Source organism: Sander vitreus, chromosome 4 (assembly GCF_031162955.1).
Source record: "Sander vitreus isolate 19-12246 chromosome 4, sanVit1, whole genome shotgun sequence".
In the NCBI taxonomy this organism is placed as follows: Eukaryota; Metazoa; Chordata; class Actinopteri; order Perciformes; family Percidae; genus Sander; species Sander vitreus.
In genome coordinates, this window is record NC_135858.1 from 12318217 (window position 1) to 12339520 (window position 21304).

Below are 21304 nucleotides of genomic sequence, written 5' to 3' on the forward strand. Positions count from 1 at the left end.
ATACATATTGAAAAGAAAAAGAAAAGAAAGGCAGCTGTGGACACTTATTGATAAGTGTAAGTCATCAGTGTATTATTAATTTAGGGATTAAGCTTTGAAACTTGAAAGATTGTTTTACTTAGAATCTTCGGTGGACAAATAGAAATAGCACCATTACAGGTCGCGATCCTACATTAATTAACTTTACATTTCAGGGGGAAATATTTCACTTTTTTACTCCACTGCTAATATTTATGTGAGGACTTTTACCGGATTTTTTTTTTTTTTACAATGTCAGAAGGCTACTTTTACCAAAAGAATACATGTCATTTTCCCACCACTGCTGACAATAAAAAATAAAAAAAAAATCAAGAAAACTTTTCTTTGTTTGTTTTTTGAAAGAAAAACATATCTATGATCTGTAATGGGCATATTTTCTTAATGGCTATCTCCTACATTTGAGGACTCTCCATATCATTTGCAATTTAAATTTAAATACATTTTCATAATCAGTCATACGTGGCATGATCTTTTCTTTTACAATAGACACACTATATGATATTTAAATATTAAAGTCATTCACTGTATATCACAGCAGAATAATAGGCTCCATTAAACAATTAAAGAAGTGATACAAGTATACACAGTAGAACTGGTAATACAATGTTTAAGAAAATCATAAATAAAACCTTTTTTTAAGTCTAAACCCTTAAAAAACTGTTCCACAAAAGCAAAAAGTAAGCTGTGCAAAATCTGTTTATTTATTTTTGTTACACCATCTTTCATTGGATCTCATCCATAAAGTTGCAAATATACACAAAAATCAAACGATCTAATTGTGACGTAGGTTTAACAAATACATGTTGTGTAGAAAGAAGATCTTATAAAATGATTTTCAAAAGGAATTTCAAACATAAACATGGCAATGTGCTGTGAAACATAAAATAACTTCCATGAAAGCCTGTCATAAAACAGATTCAAAATACTGAAATGGCATTAGCATTCATAAACAAACTTTAGTCTAAAAACAACACTCCCAGATTTTAAACATTTAAAACAACACAATATGACTTTCTAGACCTGTTCATCTTTTACTTGCTCCACTCCATCTTAAAACTTATTTCTTCATATAGAAATGTAACCTTTAGTCAATACGAACATTCACTTCATTCTTGTCAACTCAGCTACTTTGACCTACTTATCTTTGGTGAGAGTATTGATGTATGTGAATATACAGTGCAGTTCAATTCTATACTATGTGAATACACAGAGAGCTGGGTGGATGCAGGTAAGGCTGTCACGGTGGTACTGTACGCAGAGGTGTGCAGAAGGCATTAGTGTGAGCTGCAGCAGTGGCACTCAATGCCAGGTTGAGGGATGACATCATCATCATTGTAGTATGACATAAGCAAGCAGAACGACTATTCAGCTTCGTCTTTCAGGGTAAACCTGGAATAAATATAGGGACGGAAATTTTATGAAAACTGAATTAAATTGTATCAATTTTATCAGCAATCATTTAATTAATGGTGGTCATTAAACAATGAAAAATGAAGAAAACAGCAGCATAGTTAGGTGATACTCCACAGAAAAACATCCAGCTACTCCTGCAGGATAAGCTCCCTGCTGTCCTTACGTACTGTATACTCAATGTCTTACAAATCGTCAGTTTCTTCTTTCTATGTATGGTTTAATGTTTTTTTTTTCTATCATGAAAATGTTATTAATCCAAGCTGACCACAGCCTCTGTTCTCTGGCAGAACAGAGGAAACTATGAACTTTTTGCTGCCGTTTTTTTATCTGAGTATCACTTTAAAAAACTTGAATACAGTCTGCTCACCATTCTGTGAATTCACCAGAAACCAGGTCAACTTGGCCCAACTCGATCTGCACCTAAATAACAGGAATGACATGTTAACATCTGTATAAGCTGTACATCTTGTTAATAAGCAGGATATGCATGCAGAACATGTATATTCAGGGAAAACTAGGAACACAAAAGTTCAAAAGTTACCAGGCAGAATTTACGCTTTAGCTACACTGCACACGTAACATATGCAGACCTTTCGCCGAGTGGATGTGCCGCTGAATATATCTCTTAACTGGCTACACCTGCAGTGCACACGCAGCGTAGGATTGTGTGAGTCGGTGAGCTTTTGCTTTTGGGGGGGGGGGGGTTGCCAAAATACCCCTGCAAATCAAATCTATACTTCACCGTTAACCGTCAAGCCACTAAACCTGTATGGAAATTAACACCTCTGCTGAAGTGTTAAATTCGTTAACGATCATACCAAGCAATCGGCCCGTTCCAAACAGACACATTTTCAACGTGCACTGTGCTAGTAGAAATAAATCTGCGGCGCATGCTCACCACACGTGCTGCTCTCATGCCCAGTGAAGCCAGTTTCATTGATTATAGTAGAAGTGTAGTGTTGGAGCATCCGCTCGGTTTACTTTATGCTACGCATGCAATGTAGCCGGCCCGTTACTGACTGCACAGCTTGGCCACATCTGTACAAGTGTGGATTTACCCAAATTAGGTGTGATGTGAAGTAGTCACATGTGACATTCTTTGGATAGCCTGATGGTTACTTGTTAGCTTTTGGCTGCTGTATGTGTGTGATGCAGAACACTTTAACCGATATCAGAGTTGCAGGTTGAGGTCTCAGACTGACCTGTCCAATGACGTCGCGGCTCCTGAACGAGGCCGAGTTATTCTTCACTGATACAACGAGGCGTCTGAATCTCATCTCATCCACAGACAGATTGTACTCGAACCTTATAGAATTGACAAAGATGATTAGATGCGAACACTTACAAAGTTCCTGAGAGATAAAAAAATAAATAAAACCTGCACAGGAACATAAAGACAATTAGTTAATTACCTCTCATTGTATTCTGGGTTGAGGTCTTTTTTCTTCACTGCTGTCTTCCTCTTGGTGGCTTTGCTTTTGTCTGGCAGCAGCATGACGGAGACATAGCTGTCTACACCATCCTTACTTTGAGACAACAGACCTCTGTACAAAAAAAAACAAAGCAATAATTGTACATGTTAAAGTGTAGGAATATTAAATGGAAACACTTTACAATAAGGTACACAAAAAAATAGGTAGTTAATGATTAGTTACTGTTTTCCAGAAGGGTAGTTACTGTTTTTTGAAAGAGTAATGAATGATTAGCTACTGTTTTTCAGAATGGTAGTTACTGTTTTACAGAAGGGTAGTTACTGTTTTTTTTAAAGAGTAACGAATGATTAGTTACTTTCAAAAAACAGTAACTACCCTTCTGAAAAACAGTAACTAATCATTAACTACCTATTTTTTTGTGTACCTTATTGTAAAGTGTTACCATTAAATTATTCTTAAAGTCCCAGTATATTAGAGCAGTATAATGCCTCTATGTAAATTAGAGCTGTCATCAGCAATTTCCTCACTTCGTTAAATTGTAGATTTTTCTTAAAGGGTGGGTTCATTGTTACTATAAACAAAATAAAGAGTCAGAAAACTGGGTTAATATCAGGATGTAGTGACTTTTTTCTTCTTCTCGCTACATCTGTGGTCAAGCCAAATAACATCACGGTGAGCTTCTCAAAGCTAAAGCTGATGTTGAAATGTGCCATCATAATATCTGGAAAACAAATTTGTAACAAAGCCTGAATTGGAAAAAACAACAATAAGCCTTCCTTAAACCAAGCCTTAAATAACAATGATACCAACAGTATATCATTGATGAGAACACATTCTGACTGACTTTATTTGAGGAAGCTCACCTGCAGGCATGGACGATGACGATGAGCTGTCTCTCCTGCGAGGAATATGAAAGAGACAACTTCACCTGCCCGTTTCCAGATCCACAGCCAGAGGCAGCACAGGGCAGAGTCCCTGCACTGATCATATCCACCATTTTGGAATCCAGAATCTATTGAAAACAAATTCAGAATACGCCAAGTCATTATTGATTAGTTGTTATCAAATGCTATACAAGACGTGTATGGGCAGATGGGTTTTGTCACTTTGAGTTCAGCCCTCAGCAGCATCTGACTCTCAGGTGCGGCTCCATCCAGATGGAACCACTGGTCCAGGACCAGCTGTGGCGCCGCAAGCAGCTCCTTCACAGGAACCACCAGAGATCCCATTGGCTGGTCCCAACCACTGGACAACTGCAATTCATGAGAGAGAGACACAATGGAAAATTCACTCCCAACATTGCTGCTGTTGCAAACTTGAAATGCAAAATAAATGTAAATAAAGCTCTTGCCTTTACTACAAGCATCTGATGTTTAGGGTCACGGACCAGGAAGTAGAAAGACTCATTCCACTGAGGACTGGTGCTGCGGTCACACAGCTTGAGGGATGATGAACATACATGAGTGAGCTATTACAATAATAATTCATCTATTAGACTGACAATAGAGCATCAAGCATCAAGAGTCTCACTTTGGTTTTGTAGGATGTTTCACCCAGATGAAGCTCAGCCCCTGCTTTGGGCTCCTTTCCACTCTTCTTCAACTATCAAGGAAGAGAGAGGCACTTAAGTTTTTATTACATGAGAAATCATTTTTATACTGCACATTATGTAAATAAATTGCAGGTAACTTACAGGCAATGAATGTGCTCTCTCAATGTGGACAAAGAGCAGAGCGGCGGAGGGGACAGCCTTGTTCTGATACGACTGGAGAGATTGAAGCTGCAGCACCTGCGACATGGAGCACAGCCAAGTTAGGCCTGAACATTATTTTGCAATGTAAATAATGTGCCCTGTCTGTTGGAAAGTGACTGGATAGCATTATGTAGGTAGCTGCTATCTTATCGACGCATCAATAGTGCATGTTTAAAGGTCCTATGACGTGCTGCTTTTTGGATGCTTTTATATAGGCCTTAGTGGTCCCCTAATACTGTATCTGAAGTCTATTTCCCAAAATTCAGCCTTGGTGCAGAATTACAGCCACTAGAGCCAGTCCCACAATGAGCTTTACTTAGGATGTGCCATTTCTGTGTCTGTAGCTTTAAATGCTATTGAGGAGGAGAGAGGGTGGGGGCAAGGTGGAGGGTGGGGGTGTGGCCTTGACCAACTGTCATGCTTCGCTTGTTTTCAAGCCTTGATGTCTCTCTTTTTCTTATGGGCGGGCCAAATTCTCAGGGAGGTAACCTTCCTCCTTATGACATCATAAGGAGAAGATTCCAGATCGGCCCATCTGAGCTTTCATTTTCTCAAAGGCAGAGCAGGATACCCAGAGCTCGGTTTACATCTATCGCCATTTCTAGCCACTGGGGGACCATAGGCAGGCTGGGGGAACTCATATTAATGTTAAAAAACCTCAAAGTGAAAGTTTCATGCCATGGGACCTTTAAAGAGTGTTTGAATAAACAACGGGTGATAGAGCTGTCAACATAAGTTAAGGACAGACCTGGTCAAGTCTGACTGATTGTGACACTGTAGGAACCCATTCCATTATCAAGTGGACCCGCCCAGACTTCACATCATTCAAAGTGTACCACTGCAACAGAGACACAGTCGGTTAAAGAAGCAGGGCAACACACCTTCATATAAGGAAATGATACAGAGCAGAGTTCAGAAATCTTATGGCACGGCTTCAGATCATCATCATCAATTGACTAACCTGATCTGTGTACTGGGATCTGATCACGTCATTTAGCTTGATACTAAATCTGTGAAAATGAAAACAGGCAAATGTTGACCTACAAGATGTCCAGAAACAAAGATTTCCAATGTTGACATTATGGAATATATTAATGCTACTTAATGAAAACTGCAGAAAAGCAATCAACCCCCTAGATTAATACAGATCATTTTCATACTCCTTGTGTAAATATTTCATTAACCCAACCCACATCAAATATTCAGTTCATGTTGATGTTTGGCAACAGCGGGACGGTGCTGTGAATGGAGATGCATTTCAGAGCAAACTGATGTGACTACAGTATGTGTTAATTAAGTGACAGGTGTATCTCTGTTAGAATTCTTACCATGCAGACCAGTGTTCTTAGGACTCTACACCTTTTATCTTGTGTACTAATATAAGTAAGTGATTAACCAACATTAAGACACACACCTGCCAAGAAAGTCATCAGAGTCTAAATCCTTATCAAATGCTTCAAATTTGATCCACTGAATGCTGTGCCCACTCAAAACCAGCTGTTAAAAACAAAAACAAAAACAATATTTGTACAAAATACTTAACATGCAGTGAAATCCAGACAATATGCAATGCTTAAACCAAGAATACTCCATACCTCATACATTTCCTTCCATGTTGGGTTCAGATTCTCCTTGATAACATGACTCTTGAATGTAACTTCCCCTATGTTGATCTTGACATAGGGGTCGCTCTTGCCCTTCACCATGCCCCCCATCAGGTTATCTTTTGCAACCAGATTCTGGGCCTCCAGCAGGTGAATCCTCAGCAGCCCCTGCAGGATGAAGACTGGAAATGTTATAGAACATACAGGGAGTCACTGAGCACACAGCATATGTAGCTTGGTAATGTGAACACCATCTTCATTATTCTGGGGGGGTCGTGACTCGAAAATGATAGAAATAGAGAATACCTTTCCAAGTTGCCTTATCTAAATATGGTCTATTAGAACTTGTTTTTACATTAGTAAAGGTCCCTCCTTCGCACCAGAGTTCTGTACATCGTATAAACGATACAAAGGTTGTCACGTTTAATTTTCTGCCGCTTGTCTGTTTCTATTCCAGCTGATATGACACAGGTACCTATGCAGCAGTTTAGTAGAACATGCACCAGATCCACCAAATCAGCAGAGGAAGTTGAAATTTAACATGATATTTAAAGACAAGAGGAAGTGGCACATTGACAGTGTTTGGAAAAAGCCTGGTGTTATTCAAAAAACCCACATGATGAGACCCAGCAGCATCCGTTCAACAAACTAGTCACCATCTTATGATTGGGGACAAAATGATTGAATAGCAGAATATTATTGTCAGTGTGATGAATTGTCACACACCTATTTTTGATGGAACCCTGGTCCAGATAGATATTATGGTTTTTAAAACAATTTAAACAGTTTTTCTTGATTTATGAAAACCATAACGTCATATAACTGTTTACTTTGGCAGAGGGGTGGAGGGTCGTGCACCTTGCCGTACACAGCTAAAGAAGGTGTTTTCTTATTGTTTCAAATAAAGCAAATACTGTATGTAAAAAGGGGAGGGGGGGCAGTGACAAAGAACAAATACCACTGTACAGTTGGTGGAAGCTAATTATTTAACATCCACTCTGCTAATCAAGGCATAAACTAAACCCACCTCTTCACCAAAGTTCTGGCTGGGGGTGGTGTGTGGTGGAAGAACTGCCCCAGCTTTGGGGATTTCTGTGATCTCTGCTGGCCCCAGGGTGTCAGCGGGAAGACCAGTCACTGTGGCGTGAGCAAGGTTGCCTAAACCAGTACTACACACACACACACACACACACACACACACACACACACACACACACACACAATATTATTGTTAGGTATCTTTCTATTCTTCCAATTTATGGACTTTTGAGGCAATAATGAAGGGAAAATAATATGGTCTCATTTACTGTGACGTGGAGCTCACCCTGTTTGGTTTTGCTGCGGTTCAAAGTCTTCTTTAAATGCTGTGTCTGACTGTGTGGGATGTTCTTCTGGAGCTCTTGGTTCCTCCACCAGCTGAGCAAAATTACATGGAACGTTATAAAGGTGAAAATAGACAGGTTAAACATAATAACAACCGACTATAATGTGCTATGACTCACTGCAGCAGCAGGGAATGTATCAAGTGCGGTGTGAATGGCAGCTGGTTCAGCGGGAGCAGCATCTTGTGTGGAGGCCGCAGCATCTGCTGCTTCAGAGTGTTTCAACTGGCCAGATACTGCAACCGGTCTAAAAAAAACAAAACAAAAAAAAAAAACACACTGCTGTTACAAAACACCACAGCCAGACTCCTGAATGGAACTACATTTATTTTTATAATAATGTTTTAGCTTCACTTGGCTACAAATATACTTTCAAATCATGTCTTATAGGAGCATATTTGCTTGTATAGCCCACCGACAGGAACACTTAATATATTTATGAGTGCTGGCTTACGTTTCAAATGTGTATCTATTGCTTACTTCTCTTTATATTTAAATGACACTAAGTGATATTGTTTTGGTGTTTTTTTTAAATAAGGCCCAAGTACAGTCTGCAGATTTTTGATGTGTGTATTATCAAATCAGGCAACAACAAAAAAAAACACTCACTTTGTCAGCTCTGAACTTTTTTTGTCCTCACTGGCTGCTTTGAATTCCTGTTTAGTAGAAATTACCATCTCTTCTTTCTTTGAACCAGCCACAGAAGGCTGCGGAGCTTCAGTCATCCTTGAGCTCAGGACCTGTCAACAATACGTACTACATTTACATGCACATAATATTCCGGTTATTGCCCTTATTCGGAAAAAGACGATATTCCGACTAAGCTGTTTACATGGCTAATGAAAGTGAATATTCCACAGATATTCCCGTTTACATGTAGCCGTGTATTTTCAAAGTTTACCAGCGGTGGCGGGCTTGTTGGACCGTGCGAACACAGCATCCCTCTTTCATTCCTTCAACCAGCTTCTTGAAAAGGTCGGCTCATGTCCAAAAATCTGTTGATATCCAAGTCTTTGATAATGTTTAAAAGTAGCTGCGTTTCTCCTTCTTATCGGGTCTGCAGCCTTGCTAACTGTAGGCTGGTTGGTTTGTGTACAGCAATCATAGCAACGCACAGAGCTGACCATAAGCCGTTAACAGGCATAAACTGGGTGTAAACTAGGGTAAAAATTGAGACGATTGAGACGCATATTCCAAATGCCCTGTATACATGTCCAAAGAATGCCTCTAAAACCCGAATAATACCGGAATATCCCACGTCTTAATCGGAAAATGCTATATATAATAATAGTGGAATATTGATGTGCAGGTAAACATACTTATTGACAACAGTATAATAATCCCCTTTCTGCGTATTCTCTTACCTTGAGTTCAGCCCTCAACAGGATCTCACTTTCAGGTAAGGATCCATCCAGAGGCATCCACTGGTCCAGGACCAGCTGTGGTTCAGAGAGCAGCTCCCTCACAGGGACTACAAGAGATCCCAGTGGCTGGTCCCATTCGCTCGACAACTACCAAAATAAGGACACATTTATAATGCCAGTCAGAGGTGGAGATGTTGTTGACACTGGTAGCAGTGTTCAGATACTGCAGTACAGTACATTCACCTTCATTATGAGCATCTCCTCTCTGGGGTCATGAACCAAGAAGTAGAACGCCTCATCCCACTGAGGTGATCTGGATCGATCGCAAACCTTTAAATAGAAAAAAAGGAGAGGTAAGTTGGACAAATGGTGGTTCCTGAAACAGAGCATGGAATAACAAGATATATATTGTCATTGTACTTTGATAAAGTTCTCTTCTCTTTCCACTGGCATTTAGAACAGCCTAATGAAGGTAATGGCATGAATTACTGTCAAGCCTTGGCTTTTTTAATAGCACCAGTGGGAGGCGCCAACGTTTAGGTTTTGAAATTCTAAACACGGTAGCTCTTGTTAAGTGTTTAATGTCTCTATCATCAGTCTTATACCTTGGTTTTGTGGGTTGTGTTACCAAACACAAGCTCGGCCCCAGCCTTGGGCTCCTTTCCACTTTTCTTAAACTGAACACAGAAAGACACATAACACATAATAGTTTGTATTCACTCTGTAATTAAGGCAACAGCGGTTCGAGATCCAACTTCTTTCTTTAAAAAAATAAAACATTCCTGAATCATTGCATCATAAAATCCAAAAACAGTGATTGTAGCTCAGCAAGCAGCAACTATTTCTGAAAGTCCTCATTTATTTTAATCTAGTAATTACTTGTATATAAAAACAATATCTTAAAGAGTAGAAAGAGTTTTCACTTTATGCCAATAGAGGATGTGTTTATCAACATGTGCTTTCCAAACTGTTGTCTATCTATAAACTGATGCAGCACACTTATTAAAGTGGACCAAATTCCGAGCGACTCACAGGCAATGAGTGTGCTCTGTCCACATAAACAAAGAGCAGGGCTGCAGAGGGAACGGCCTTGTTCTTGTAAGACTGGAGAGACTGCACCCGCATCACCTGCAGCAGAGAATCAAATGATAAATACATAACAATGACTCAGCGCTGATGGCACGGTGAACTGAGCAGGGTATCATATTTGGCATGGAACAGATTTGGGAGGAATAGGCAATGCAGTTGATGAAGATTATATACATATACAGTATATATGCGTGAATAAGTGAGAAAACATAAACAAATGATAAAAATTGAACTGACGTGATCCAGGGTGTCATTATGGGACACTGCTGGTACCCACTCCAGTATCAGGCGAACACGTCCAGAGTTCACATCATTTAGAGTGTACCACTGAAACAGAGATGTACACTTACTGAATTAAAGCCCATATTTACACCACAGCAACGAAGATGCTGCAATACTGCAATACTGACCTGGTCTGTGTACTGGGAACGGATGATGTCTGCCACACTGATTTTGTACCTGCTCACAATAAAAACATTTGTGCACATTTTACACAATGGCACAATCTGTGAAAATGAAGCCAGACCCTTAAAATGCCCTGAAACATTAAATGTTAATTATTATATTTTTCTAATGCTGTGAAAAGTTTGTTTCTATGTTCTATGTTAGTAAACACAGAAGAAGAAGAAGAAAAAAAAAAGAGTTTTTCATCCATAAATCAAACTTTTCAAATATACACCATATGGTAATATACCTATAAATTACCTTCACGGTCAAATAACTTAAGTGTGGCCGTGTAAACATTGTTGTTACCCCACTGAGGTAATGAAGCCTCTAGAAACCTCCACATTAGCCCTCACCTGCCCAGGAAGTCATCTTTGTCCATGTCTTTGTCATACAGCTCTACCTGCACTTCCTGTCCTGACTGAGGCCTCAGCACCACCTGAGGGAAAATTGAACAGTTAAAACAGTTAAATTAATTACAACAAATGAGGTGGTTCACATAGTATTATCATCATCTTTTCATTTGAAATAATGCTGACAGTAAACAAAATTGCACAGTCCTTCATACACACCTCATACATCTCATTCCAGACTGGGTTGAGATTCTCCTTGATTACATTACTCTTAAAGGCAACCCCTCCAACATTGATCTTGGCATAGGGGTCACTCTTGCCCTTCACCATACCGCCCATCATGTTGTCTTTGGCAACCAAATGCTGGGCCTCCAACAGGATGATTCTCAGCAGCCCCTACAGCAAGGGATCATTTCACTTGATATTGGTATTTTTTTTTATTTTTTTTTTAAACTAAATGATTGTGTAATGCATTATTGCATGTATCTGCTACTTTAGATCACTATTTTGTGATGTTACCTCACTGGCAAAGCTGAGGTCTGGGGAAGTATGAGGAGGTTGTGGTATAGCAGGGCTTGGTGATTCTTCCACCTTCTCTTCAGTCACATCAGCTGGCATTTCCTTTACGTCAACATCTTCATGTAAGGTCACTGAAGAGGCAATAGTCTCCACAGGAGGGGCGTCCACTGAACTTGACCTAAAAACACAAAGAGTAGCAATAAAAAAATAAGTGACAAAAGGACAATTGGAAAGTAAAGACAGACCTTTTGAATTAGCTACTACCGTAACTAGGACTACAGTTGAAAATTAGCCGTCTGGCTAACACTGGCGCATTTACAGAAATGTTGATTAATGTGAGTTGTCTTAATCAAATAAATAAATAAATCTTACCTCAGCACTGTGTCTATCTCCTGTTTTTGCTGAGCAGGGGAAGGGTCTGACGCTGAAGTGACTTTAGCCTTATCAGTGGCACCGGGACATTTGCTGGGGATCAGCATCTGTAGTTGAGTTGATATAATTATCATTTCACTTAGTTTACCAGCTTTTTATTAGTCTTGATTGTATATATCAATATCAGTAGAACAAGTACAACATATAAAGAACTGCCTCAAAAAAACTCTTGACAATGAAATAAAACATACAGACTGAGACATACAGATAAAAAGAAACAGAAAGAGATATTCCACATAGTTACAGCGAGTAAAAGAAATATAGATACAGACAAAGATAAAGACTCAAATAGATATAACAGTTAGACACAGAGAGTAAGATATATAGACAGATAAGATACAACACAGAAAGATTAGAGGCACAGAAAGGGAGGGATAGTGCAAGTGAGAAAATGAAACTTAAAAAGGACATACACTAAATATTTAGAAGACAAATAAAGAACAACAGACAGAGAGTTCTCCCACCTTCAGTTCAGCCCTCAGAAGAACCTGACTCTCAGGTGAGGCTCCATCCAGATGGAACCACTGGTCCAGGACCAGCTCTGGTTCGGAGAGCAGCTCTCTGATAGGAACCACCAGGGAACCAATGGGCAAGGTCCAGCTGTGGGAGAGCTGGGGAAACACAATGCAGGGTCTTAGCAAAGGCAGTATTTATATACCAGAGATCACACGGCTTGCATCTGTATGACTTTTCTGTTCCACTTTGATAATGCACTGAAGCCAGCGTACCTTAGCAACAAGAATATCCTCTCTGGGGTCTCGAACCCGGAAGCAGAATGCCTCATTCCACTGAGGAGATGTGGTACGATCACACACCTTCGGAGATGCAAGAATCAGTTATTATTACTAACAGATATCGTGTCACTGTAACAATATTACAATATTGCAATCAGTGCTTTAGAAAGTAGCTTAAAACATAGTACTATCAATTCTAAACTGAATAGTCTTACTGTAGTTTTGTGGGACATTTTTCCAAGAGAAACATCTGCTCCCACTTTTGGCTCCTTGCCACTCTTCTTAACCTGTAGAGAAACAAACAGGCAATAACAATAAAAGCAAACTATAAACATTAACTGTATATCCTGACGACATCCTTAACATCAGTAGAAAAATACTCACTGGTAAGCCATCTGCTTGCTCCATAAAGACAAACAGTAGGCCTGCTGAGGGAACCGCCTTGTTTTGGTAGGACTGCCTGGAATGGAACTGAAGAACCTGAAGACACAAGAACAAACCAGTGAGTATGGATCAAGCCCATCAGCAACGGTCCATTAATCCAGGATTTCTCTGGGAAGACCGACCTGGTCCAATCTGTCTGACTCTGAGGCTGTCGGAACCCATTCCACTATCAGGTGAATGCGACCAGACTTCACATCACTGAGAGTGTACCACTGAAAGAAGAATTGGAATCATTTAAACACAGGAACTGTGCTATGTGTTATGGATGTACATAAGAACGGGTTCAGTATCTAATCAAAGTGAGTTGGAGACGTGTGCACCCACATGAGTTAGACCTACGGTATGTTAACTTATTCTGACCACGCTCTTTTACGCTAAACATGCAGCACATGTGTTTGGCGAGGGAGATCCCACCTGATCAATGTACTGAGAATCGATGATGTCCTTCAGACTGATCTTCAGCCTGTATGTTGGGATATGTGAGATTAGAATGCATCTTTAAATCCACAAATTTTTTTTGTTTTGATAATTGAATATTTATAGCTGTTATTGTACCTGCCCAAGAAATCATCCTTCATGTCCATGTCTTTATCAAACACCTCCACATACAGGTCCTGGCCAGGCAGCTGGGTAAGAATCACCTGAAGGGTGAAAAAAACAAAAAACAATGCACATTTCAAAGGACTCTCTCAAACCAATTATACTGCAGACATTTATAAATACATACAACTTCAGTCACTACTATTCATTTCACAACAAAACAGAGTTATTTCAATACATAATCTTGTGTTATTTACCTCATACATCTCATTCCATGTGGGGTTAAGATTGCTCTTTATAACCTGACTTGTGAATGTTTCACCCCCAATGTTGATCTTGACATAGGGGTCACTCTTGCCTTTTACCATGCCCCCCATCAGGTTATCTTTTGGAACAAGGTTCTGTCCTGCCAATAGGTGAATTCTAAGCAGTCCCTGAAAAAAAAAAAAAAATCACATCAACATTAGAATAAGAATGTGCAATTTAAGAAAACACAATCCTAAATCAAAATCATAGTTGCAATGTCCTCCATTACCTCTGTGGCAAAGCTAGGATGAGGGGAGGTCTGTTGGGGCAGCTGCTTGGACATTCCAGCCTCCAGATTAGATGACACATCAGATGGAATACGGTCCTCATCTAACCACAGAACCTATGTTACAATAGAAAAGAAGAGAGAACCCCCAGATACTGGTCTCATTTAATCTCAGTTGAGACACCATTATACATATGAAAAAGGTTTGAACAAAATCTAAATGTTTGGTTTGTATGATTAATAACCTCCTACATTGTGCTTGTTTTTATCCCCAGTCTATTTATTGGTCATTAATTGGTCTAATGCAGTGCAGGTTCAGTGAATAGGTTGCCATTTACCCTGAGAACTGTGTTGATATAGATGCGACTGGCAGATCCAGAGTTGTTCAGCTGAAACCACTGGTCCAGAGAAAGATTGGAATTGGACAGCAGACGGGACAAAGGGATGGTCAGACTGCCCAATGTCTGCACACGGTCAGCGTCCTTCACCTGGTTGATTTAACATGAAGGGAAGCCAAAATAAGACCACAACATGTTTGGCTATTAGAATACCAAACACAAATGTCAGTGCAGAGAAGCTGATCTTATGAGCGGTTACCTGAATGTCTATGTCCTGCTTGCGAGGATCCTGGATGAAGAATGTAAAAGCTTCCTCCCACCCGGGATTAATGGTTGTGTAACAAGTCTAAATGCAAGAATAAATAGTGTGCATATAAAATAGGAATAAAAAGGTACAGAATTATAATGGACTTTCCCAGTAGATTTACCTTGCTCTCTCTAGTGATGTCCTGCACAGACAACTGCACCATGGGATTGGGTTCCTTATTTCCCTTCTTCATCTAAACGAATCAGAAAAATATGAATACACAGTAAGGCATGTGAACAATGACATTCTGTAACCAAGAGCAGAGCGATAAATAGACTTAATCTACCACCATGACAGCATGTGGTTGATGTGAATAATAAGGCTACCATAGCAACAGCACAAATACCGTAACTGAAAGGAGGCACCACACTGCACGGCATAATCAGGAAGGATACATTTGCATCGAAAGAAACCACAAAGACTGAGTTTCATTTCAAAGATTGTGCCACTGCTGTTCCCTTTTGTGTATGATATGACAGCAGAAACTGGCAAAGTAGGAAATGTGTGTTTAACAGCCTTGGATAAAGTTTGCCACACTCATCCACACTGCAATGGAGAGCACAGGGTTTGAGGCCAAGGCAACAACTTTGTGGAATGTCAGGACAGGTGGCAGTTACAGCTCTGCCCCAGTTTAAACACACACAGGAAGCAGCTATGAACTGAGCACGAACATGGGCAGAGAGGGTAGAGATATATGACTCACAGGAAGTGCCTCAGCCTTGTCCAGATATACAACTAAGATGGCTGAAGAAGGTGGATCGGCAGTCTTACTGGTGACGCTTTCATTCCTCTTTAGGATCTGGGGTAGAAATGCAAACAGAAAAAAAATACATTAACTCTAGAATTTCCTTAAGAGTAATGCATCAGTGGAAATGACTCAGACCTGCTCAAGTCGATCAGTGCTAGACAGCAAGTCCAACCACTCCAGTCTGAAATGAACCCGTCCTGACGGAGTTTCTTTCAAAGTGAACCACTGGGAAGACAGCCACAGGCATACATTTACAATCCAAAGATTAAAAAAACTGCTTACACAAACAGCGACTGAGACGATAACAGCGTTTTACTTACATTATCGACAACTATGGATTTCTTCACAATGCCCAAATCCAATTTGGTCCTATATGGAGGTAAGACAGAATTCAATAAAAAGAAGAAAATGTATTGCTGAATGAAAAAAGATCATATCATAGAAAGCAGAAGCTGTATCTTCAAAAGTACAAATACATGCTTCAAAAAAAGGTAGTGTACTTTTTCAACTGGCCAGGAAAGGTGACAGATGAAAGGTGACAATGCAAGATTTAACGTAGGCACACAAGAGACATGAATATGCATATGTACCTGCCCAGGAAATCATCCTGGTCTGTGTCTTTGTCATATACCTCCACCTCCAACTCTTGACCAGGCACCTCATGGACTATAACCTGATGTACCAGACACACACAAGGACATGAAGACTGACAGAGGGATTTGTGTGGAAGCTGGCTGCAGCCTCATGCGACCATGAATGAAAATGAACATTCCCAGTGCTGTAACAGTCTAATCCCTCAAATACAGAACAACATTAAATGATATATGATTGAGTCTTCTAATACCTGTGCAATGACGACACAAATGTTAAGCTTTTCAAAAAAAAACTTTCCATTCTTCTTACCTCATACATCTCTTCCCACTTGGGAGAGTCTGTGTTGTCAACATGTTTGGAGGTGAAGGTCTGAGGGCCAACCCTCAATATGGCATATGGGTCCGACAAGCCAGCCATAACCCCTTTCACGTAGTTGTCCTTGGCTGCTAGATTCTGTGCCTCCAGTAGATGGATGCGTACCACACCCTAAGAAGGAAAAATAGGACCAAAATGTAATATACTGGTGTTGACTGAGATGTGAAATGATATAATAGTCTCCCTCTATCTGTATTCAGGCTTTACCCTGGGCAATGGAGAGCGTAGTTGGGCCACATGCAGGTCTGGAACCAGAGGGACAACCAGGCGGTTGGGCAGCACCAAGAAGGAGGCAATGGCATCCATAATCATGCTGTCAGACATGATACTGAGACAAAGAAACAACATTTCAATTGAAATGTACTGCTGTATCGTCTATATCATTTGTTATTCACCGTATGATAAAACCCACACATTAATAAAATATTGTGAGGTTGTGTTTATTATAAGGTTGTGGCTGTTACTAATGTGTAAACCAAAGAAAGGTTATTCCACTATGACTCACTTCAGTCCAGGGATGTCCAACAAATTAGTCAGTCCAGTCCAATTGATGTCTAGTTTCTAGGAACAGATAAGGCAGAGGAATGTGCTGCACATCAATCAAGATTGATGCAAAATCAATAGTATGAAAAGCATACAAGTCTACTGAGATACATGATGGTCACAGGAATGGGCGTTGAGGGGCAACAAGAAAAGGGCAAATAGAGGTGAATGTAGATGGACGTACAGGCCGCTGTATGAAAAACATGGTGACCGCACCCACTATGGGCACATCTCCAATCAGAGGCTCCAGAATCACCCGCATCATCCCATGTAGCTAAGGACAGAAAAGCAGAAAGGATGCTCATGAAAACCATGGATAAATGCTTAAAGAATGGCAGACTGTCTGTATATTTCAGTTATCCCATTAGACAGGTAACCTCTTTATATTAATAACATGTTACTCTGTAATTCAGTCAAATAATACTTTTAAACTTGATAAGAAGACAGACCTGTATTCCTTTGACTCCAGCTTTGCAGAAGTATCTCTTCACCTCAACGTTGATCTCTACATTGCCAACATAGCTGAGGATACGAGGACAAAATTATCATCTACAATAATGCCTTCTAAAAGCTGTAATATAGAGGTAACAGTGACTCACAATAAACATTTACCTGATATACAGATCTAGCAGGACTTGTCCTTTGGCATTCTCAGTGTGTGCCTTGATCCCTACAACCTTCATGGCCTGGAGCCAACAGAAAGCACATTTTCAGCAGAATATAAACAACATGTATCACTTGTGTGAATATTTACAGCTGTGTCATATTATAGTTGAGCTACCCATGGCATTACCTTGTCTCCCATATCCACTTTTGTGAAGCTGAGGGTTTGGAGGTGGGTGCTTGAGGCTCGGATAGATGGAGCAATGGTTTCCACCAGCAGCTTCTCAAGGTATTGGCCGACAAATGGCCACACCTGCTGCAGCACCTAGGCAGCCCAACAACGATATGGTTGTAAGCTGCTTTTATTAGTAAGACACATACATATATACAATATGTATATATACAATGTACATTCCTTCCAACCAGAGACTACTTATTTATGAAAACTTTGTCATTTTGGCCACATGGTAACAAAACGATCAGTCAAATGCCTTGGCATCCATAAGCAAAAACTAAAGAAAGACAAGAGACAGCTGTAGCCAGTTCAGTCTCCTCAGCTGTTAGTCCACAGTGAATCCTATGCTCGACATGTGCATCACTACATAATGTTAATGTTGCTACATAAACATTTAGAGAAAGCACAAAAGCAGAGGCACTGCTTGTCTGTGTGCTTGTGTGACTGTGAAAAAAACCCGAAGTTGGTCTCAGTCTGGCATAAGTGGAGAGTGAGTCATCAGCTGCTTGCTCCTGGGAGAGATGCAGTCTGAGCAACAAGGGAATCTGCTGACCCCCGCTCCAGTAACCAGTCTGAAATCTCTGCTTTGTCTGGCTCTCTGACGCTTAGATCTCGTGGTCCTGTTAGCATGAATACTTTTATTACTGTATGTCCGTATTAGTTGCCCTTGTTTCTCCGGGCTGGAAAAGCAAAGGGGGTGGGGGGACAATGGCTGCAGTTTTTTATTTATTTTTATTTGGGAGGGCTGGGCAGCTCCTCCCCCTTCCTGTAAGCTAGGCTGTAATAAAATGGAAATGTTGAGAGGGTTGCCTGGCACTGGGCCTGCTCTCTGCAGTACAGACTTTACAGTAGCATAGCAAGGGCTTCACTAATGGGGTGTGGCCTTTTCAGCTAGCACCAGCGCTTAACCTAGCATACTCTACTTAAAGTGTCGATCAACACAACAGCTGAACAGACAAGATGTGTTTGCTGTGGGCTTAAATAAAGGAGGGACCACTAGTGTCTTTGTGTAAATGGTGAGATTAAGTGAAATGAGAAACCACTGATATTTTACCTTATTCAGCCACTCAACCTTTTCAACATCTGGAAAGCTGACCTGAAGGGGAAAAAAACAATGAGGGTGCATACATAAATTATGCATAGTGCATACCTGATAAACACACAATAGGATGTGGAAATGATTCAGCCATAGCTGATGCAGGTCTGGAAATGTTATTAAAATCACTGTTGATATCTCAGTGCTTTTTGCACCATGTTTTAGACATGCAGACTGCGCAAATATTTCCATTGAAAAATACAGCTGGCTATTGTGTGTATTATCTTTCACGTGTGACAATTACTTTTGTGGTGTGTGAGATGTCATCCATTTATTGATTAACTCATAAAGAAAATCCTACCATGTCATTTGTTTTGCAAACTGGAGAGAGAGCAATATGTAGATGCCCCATGAGGAGTCTGCATGCGGTGTGGTTAGGCAATTTAAGCAAGGATTTAAGCAATCACTGAAATCACTCAACAATGGTATCTGGTATTTTGATGTGTATTTTTATTTATTTTTTGTATTGTTTTAACCTCAGAAGGACTGCATGTGTTGTATGTCCTGTTCTCTTACATCAGGGACCATGTTGGAAAAAAGTGTTTCTCGCTTTTACATGTTATCCCTTGGATACCCTCCCCCCTTGTTGTCTTTCTATATCCATAAATAAACCAAACCAAACACAAACAAGTATCCAGAGGAACCTCATTTGGGTGTGGCTAGATGTTCTGAGTCAAGACAGGCCCATGTGGGTTTCAGCATTTCCATTTTGGGCACATACTCTCAGGACGTATAACTTGCAAAACAAGACTATTGTACTTCGTGCACATTTTCCAGCCACCTTCATTTAAAATTGACTTATTGCCCCTCTGGCACTTAACATTGGGAAAAGCAGTGCCTGTATCTTACTGCCTGACTGCAATTGATTTATGGGAAACATTCTCATAAAGCTTTAATACAATTGTGTTACCAGATAGCCTAAAGAAAAAAAAAGAAAAAATAGTGAGTGACGCCATAACAGCTAAAAATAGCGTAAGGCTATGATTAGGGTGGTTTACTGGAAACACCACGCAAATGATATAATGTATTATGATTTTAGGGTCCACTACGTTTTACCTTGACTTACCGTCTTACTGTAACGTGGGGTTATTCTAGGTCAACATGGGTTCAGAAAGGCTAGTTGAGAGCTGTTGTATGAGGATTTTTGATGATAGAAGACACATGCGGACAGTTGTAGGGTCATTTCTTACCCACGCAGGGAGGTCTCGCTTGATTTTGGACACTTTCGTAAATGTGTGCTCCTCCTCGTTGGTGAGCAGCTCTATGGCTGACTTCAGGCGTGCCTCCTTGGCTTCTCGGGCATGTTTCCATCCCGTGTAAACCATCATCCCGAACACCAACAGGCTGGTGCTGACCCGGTAGTAACCGGCCAGGTAGACGGGCAGCAAGGCGCCCAGACATTTCCCAAACGTCCAGAGTACCGCGACCGCACTTATCCCTTTGGGCTTGGGACCTTCTGTCTCCACGGTACTCAGTGCCTTCTTCTCGGTGTCGCCTGTGCTCACACACTCGGCGCCCTTGGCCTTACTCGGCTCCGATTTGTCGCTTTGCATAGTGGTATCCTCTGGAAACACTCACTACGTTAAGGTTGGATACAAATATTCAGTTTAAAAGTGTTTCTAGGACTTAACGGTGAAGTTACTCTATCGTGTCATTTTCTGTCGTCAGCTAGCTAAATTTACCGTTTGAACCGCTGTATGTTGCTTCTACCCTCGCTAGTTAACCGTTCGACCGTGTCGCATCGTTAATGATATTAAAACGTATTTGTTATCGTTGAATTGAAGCAGTTCTACGAAGCACGGGTCTAGAAGAGGTGGCCGACAACAAGTTCTGCCCCTCAACCAGCCCCGCTATATGGATGAAAACACGCCCACTGAAGTAAAAACGCATGTTTGACTCTTTCGCTGCTGCGGTCATCTAATTTATAGTAATTAACGTTACCGTTATTACTGCAGCATTACGTTATCGAACAGTGACATTTTACACGTAATTATCTGAATGTAACTTTCACTGTGACATATGTACACAATACATATGATCACTGCTTCCTCTCAAATCGTTAACCCGCAGCACCGCTGGTCAATTCTTTCTGCTGCTCCAGCTTATTTTAAAACAGCAGACTAGACATTCTCCTCAATCCCCTAGATCCGGTGTGACCTCCATGGGTGTGACCACCAAGCCCGGGCCATAATTCCCAAGGTATAATGCAATCCCAAGGTACAAGAGACCCACACGGATGAGGCTTATGAAGAAGCAGAGGGTATTATATTCAACTTTACACAATGTGACTCCACCCAAACAACTCAAGCAATATGTAAACATGAGCATTTGTCACAAGAAACTGTCTCTCTCTGCATGACTTATTTACCTTACCTGTGTGAACTAAGTAT

At 40.5% G+C, this 21304-nt stretch overlaps 1 protein-coding gene across 1 annotated transcript; it reads right to left on the reverse strand.

Annotated features, from left to right (window-relative positions):
* Positions 1-717: 717 nt before the first annotated feature.
* Positions 718-20758, reverse strand: LOC144516754 (extended synaptotagmin-1-like). The gene is made up of 52 exons (XM_078248336.1): positions 20105-20758; positions 18873-18914; positions 17774-17908; positions 17593-17666; positions 17430-17502; positions 17165-17254; positions 16943-16998; positions 16645-16765; positions 16372-16548; positions 16059-16141; positions 15789-15837; positions 15604-15693; positions 15424-15519; positions 14842-14913; positions 14673-14759; positions 14414-14563; positions 14079-14192; positions 13801-13977; positions 13559-13644; positions 13418-13466; positions 13126-13215; positions 12944-13039; positions 12775-12846; positions 12554-12640; positions 12290-12436; positions 11766-11872; positions 11394-11571; positions 11094-11270; positions 10878-10960; positions 10488-10536; positions 10315-10404; positions 10021-10116; positions 9594-9665; positions 9232-9318; positions 8989-9135; positions 8234-8364; positions 7745-7871; positions 7567-7658; positions 7270-7411; positions 6234-6410; positions 6053-6135; positions 5600-5648; positions 5387-5476; positions 4579-4674; positions 4416-4487; positions 4237-4323; positions 3992-4138; positions 3749-3897; positions 2865-2996; positions 2655-2757; positions 1820-1872; positions 718-1428 (listed from the first exon to the last, which is right to left on the reverse strand). Exons 1-52 carry the CDS (start codon positions 20465-20467, stop codon positions 1401-1403), a joined length of 5520 nt encoding a protein of 1839 aa, XP_078104462.1. The 5' UTR covers positions 20468-20758; the 3' UTR covers positions 718-1400.
* Between the last annotated feature and the right edge of the window lie 546 nt (positions 20759-21304).